Source organism: Mastomys coucha, unplaced genomic scaffold, assembly GCF_008632895.1.
Source record: "Mastomys coucha isolate ucsf_1 unplaced genomic scaffold, UCSF_Mcou_1 pScaffold21, whole genome shotgun sequence".
Lineage (NCBI taxonomy): Eukaryota > Metazoa > Chordata > Mammalia > Rodentia > Muridae > Mastomys > Mastomys coucha.
Window position 1 is genome coordinate 34,868,093 of NW_022196904.1, and position 4,261 is coordinate 34,872,353.

A 4,261-nucleotide genomic window follows, 5' to 3' on the forward strand; every position below is an offset into this window, starting at 1 on the left:
CTCCCTGAGTCTCCTTGAGGAGCTGGGGCCCAGCCTCTGGCTCAGCTGTGAGTCCTGGAACACCCATGGGGCTCAGACCACCTCTGTCCTGCTGCTACCTGGTAAGGACCCTTAGGGACTATGGAGGGGCTCTGTAGGGTAGGCAGTAGGGCTCTGTGGTTGGAGCCAAGTCTGGGAGGGTGAGGGCCATGGCCTAGGTGTGTGTGTGAAGAGGAGCAGAAGGGAAGGCAAGATTGCTGGCCCAGGATGCAGTCACGTTCTCTGGGGGGGACATAGGAGGAAGCTTAGGCGTAGTGTGTAGTAGGAAATGGAGTCCAGGATGCTCAGTGCTGTGTGTAAGACCCCCACACACATGCCATCTGCTCATTCTTTTTTAGATAAAGACAGTTCCACAGCATTCTCCAAGGGAGCAGTTTTGGGCTTTGGCATCACAGCCCTCCTTGCCCTCTGCCTCATCGTGGTCATGTGAGTTGGGAGGAGCTAATAAGGGGGCTGGGATATGGACCTCCCGGGAGAGGGCAGATGGAGCAGTATAGAGCAAGGTGGAGACTATTCCCTCAGCATGAAGACCCTGCAGAAGAAAGGAACCCAGGAGGAAACCTCAAGGCCCAAGCTCTCACGGGGCAGCACAATCCTGGATTACATCAATGTGGTCCCCAAGACCAGGTTCCTGGTGAGTGGCCAGCTGTACTTTCAAACTAACATTCCCTGCTCACTCTGCTCCTCTTCCTTCCCTAACCCTCCTACACCCATGCTTCAGAGATACAAAGGTGAAACAAGCATCCAAGATGAAACCCAAACCCCGGCTCCCTCCCAGTCTTCACGTCTCCTTCTGTTTTCAAGTCTGAGGAAACCTTTCCAGGACTCAGCTTACATTTCTTCCTTTATTGTCACCACCAAGGACATGGCTACCTATGTGTAACTACTTGATCTGTAGTTGCTGTGCTGGGGATAGAACCCAGAGCCATGTACATGCCTGGTACACTCATCCCCTCACTGGGGGATTCTAGGCAGGTACTCTACCACTGAGCCACACTTCCAGCCACTCTTTGGTGAATGCTAGGCAAGTGCTGTACCACTGAACTACATCCTCAGCCTTAAAGAGTAATTATTAATGTCCTTGTGAAATGGTACATCCTACTGATTAAATACAGGACTCAAAGTCTGATGGCTGGGTTCATATGCCTACCCCTCCCTTTTTTGTTCATCATCACATGCTTTCCAGCAGTCACTGAAATCCTCCGTGCCCCAACTCTAATAGTGGGGCTAATAGTGGTGCCTGCCTCCTAGGATTATATATATTAATGTATTAGCTATATCTTAATATATTAATGTAATATATTATTATATAACAATATAATTCATACTATTTAATAATTACATAATAATTAAATATAATATATTATATATTTTACATATTGCATCTGTAAAATATTCAGAAGAGTCTGTGGCCCTAATTGAGAGCTCAGTAAACACTAGGTACAAGAACGAGATCACATCTATCTGGTGATGACTCAAATGAACATCTGTGTCTCCCAGATTCTTCCCTGCACTCCAGACCCTTACCCAACCCTCCAGGCAGCATCTACACTCAGACATCAGTGGGCATTTCTTACCTGAGCCTGTGCAAAAGCATCTGACCAACCTGGCCCTGGCCCATTGTGCTCTCCATCCATTTATGCTCTCTCTCTCTCTCTCTCTCTCTCTCTCTCTCTCTCTCACACACACACACACACACACACACACACACACAGCAGGTAGGAACAGCCTTCCCCAAGCAACTCTTTCCCCTTAGTATACTCTTTCAGCCCTGTTTCCCACAGCTGATCCTTCGCCAGATCCTCTTCAAAATACACCCAAGGTGCTTCATCCTAGCCTTCCCTCAACTTTGCAGGTCACGTTCCATCTCTCAGCTGGACACCACAGCTGCTTTCTTCATTACCTCCTCTGATTCCACTTTTGTCTTTTCCACTCCGTTTCTCTGCATGTAACATCCTGTGGAAACCACACACAGACACACCTTTCCTCTAGAATGCAACTCAGCCAGCAAAGGGCACAAAGTCTTGATGCATAGGATGATTTACTTGAGTCTTAGGGAGACAGAGATGGAAAGTGTCTGAATGTTCCATACTACGTGATTCCATTTATACGTCACTGATCAAGTCACAAACTCACAGAGACAAGGCTGGAAATGTAGTTCAGTGAGTAGAGTTCTTTTCTGCCACACACAAATCCCCAGCTCAGAATGAGAATGAGCAAGTAGTGAGTGGCAAGCACTCGGGAAGTGGAGGCAGGAGGATCAGAAGGACAAGGTCGTCTTTGGCTGTACATAAAATCCAAGGCCTACCTGGGCTCCGTGAGACAGATGGCAGATGAGTAAATGTTTTAGGGAAAGGGGAGTGATAAGCGGGACTCTGAAGGACAGCAAGGGGATTGCTCCATGATGACCCAGGGCCCTCAGTCTTGACTGTAGTTGCCATATACGTTGAACTGCACTAGTCAATGAGAGCAGCAACAAAGGGCCCCAGACTGGGCCTATACTTATTTACATAGGGAACAACCTGGAGGTCACGCAGATCCCTGCACATGCCCAGCTCAGGAGCACAGCCCTGAGCATGCCCAGCTAAAGCAATGCTCCCGAGTATGTTTCATTAAGGAGCATGCCTCTGCTCAGTGTAAGGTCATAGGTAAAGAAGAAAACATGACAGAAGTGCCTTCAGGCATGCTCAGACTGGCCTATAAAAGTGGGTAGGAACACTTCGAAGGTGAGTTAAGTAGGAGTCTCCCCTAGAAGGCAGGTAATGAAGTTCGTTATTCAGATAGCAGCGTCCCCGTGTGAATATTGTATCACAATTAAGGTGTGAACAGTGGAAAACTGGAGTAAGGGCACAGGGACCTTGCACAGCGTCCAGAACGTGGTACTACTTCTGTGACGTTTTATTTTTCAGAGAGGCTCTCATGTAGCCCAGACTGGCCTCAAATTCCCTTCATAGCTAAGGATTTTCCTGTAGAGCCAAGGACAACCTTGAAATTCTGATCCTCCTGTTTCCAACCCCCTAGCCCCAAGTGCTGACATAAGAAGCATGTGCCACTGTGCTTGATTTACACAGGTCTGGGAATGAATCCAGGGCTTCAAGCATGCTAGGCAAACACTCAGCCCTGAGCTACACCCTTGGCCCTACTTTTGACACTTTTGTAACACTTTGATCATTCCAAAACATAAAGTTGAAGAAAATTATAAATCAAAACACCTCAATTCCCTATTAACCTCCCCCCGCCCTGCCCTGCTATCACTTCTTTGGATTTCCAATGCCATTTTGGGGACTTCTTAGTAGACACTTCCACTTGTTTTACAAGACTTAACTGTGTAGTCACATAAAGCACCCTGTACTTTTAGTTTCAAACTTTAATCTTTAGTATTATTTATCAGTAGTATTATTGGGAGTTGTGCATGCATGCCAAGTGAACATTCAGAGGTCCAAGGACAACTTTTCAGGAGTAAGATCTCTTTCAATTTTAGATGCCAGGGATGGAACTCAAGTCTTCAAGCTTGTACTATAAGCACCTTTACCCACCAAGCCATCCTTCTGGGCCCTATCTTATTCATTCATTCATTCATTTTATTTATTCACTTATTCACATTACATCCTGCTCATTGCCCCCTTCCTGGTCATGCTCTCCCACAACCCTTCTCCTCTGAGCAGGTGGGGAATCTTTCTTCAGCACACAACTCCAGACTCTTTTAGAATCATTAAATTTGTTGCTTCCTTCCTTGAGAGTTTTTCCCTGGAATTGCGTGGCTCCTGGCTCCATTTAATGCTCTTTGCTTAATAATCACCTCATCATGAATGCCCAGAATAACCCGTTCATTTATTGTGCATTTAGCATTTATATATAATAACCGTGCCTATTGATGGGAACAATGGGCCACTCTACTCACACAGCACACTGATCAAATTGGGGTAATTAGCATATGCTCTCTAGCTCAGAATTAAGTATTTCTTTGTGGTAAGACTATTTAACCTATAGCTATAGCTCTACTTTTTATTTTGTTTGTTTAAGTTTGGTTGAGACAAGGTCTCTCACTATGTAGTTCTGGCTAGCCTGGAACTCAGGTTGGCCTCAAACTTATAGAAACACGCCTGGTCCTGTCTGTCTCCTGAGTGCTGGCATTAAAGGCATGCACCACACTCAGCTTTATGCTTTACTTTTTACTCTTAATTATGTGTTCATGAGAGAGAGAGAGAGAGAGAGAGAGAGA

The 4,261-nt window shown here is 46.0% G+C and overlaps 1 protein-coding gene across 1 annotated transcript in view; it reads left to right on the forward strand.

Moving 5' to 3' along the window:
* LOC116101208 (sialic acid-binding Ig-like lectin 10) overlaps nt 1-4,261 on the forward strand; it is a 9,490-nt gene that overhangs the window by 3,874 nt on the left and 1,355 nt on the right. The window contains exons 8-10 of the mRNA XM_031384857.1: nt 8-101; nt 378-465; nt 562-673. Coding sequence (XP_031240717.1) covers nt 8-101; nt 378-465; nt 562-673 — 294 coding nt within the window. The remainder of the gene's footprint in view (nt 1-7; nt 102-377; nt 466-561; nt 674-4,261) is intronic.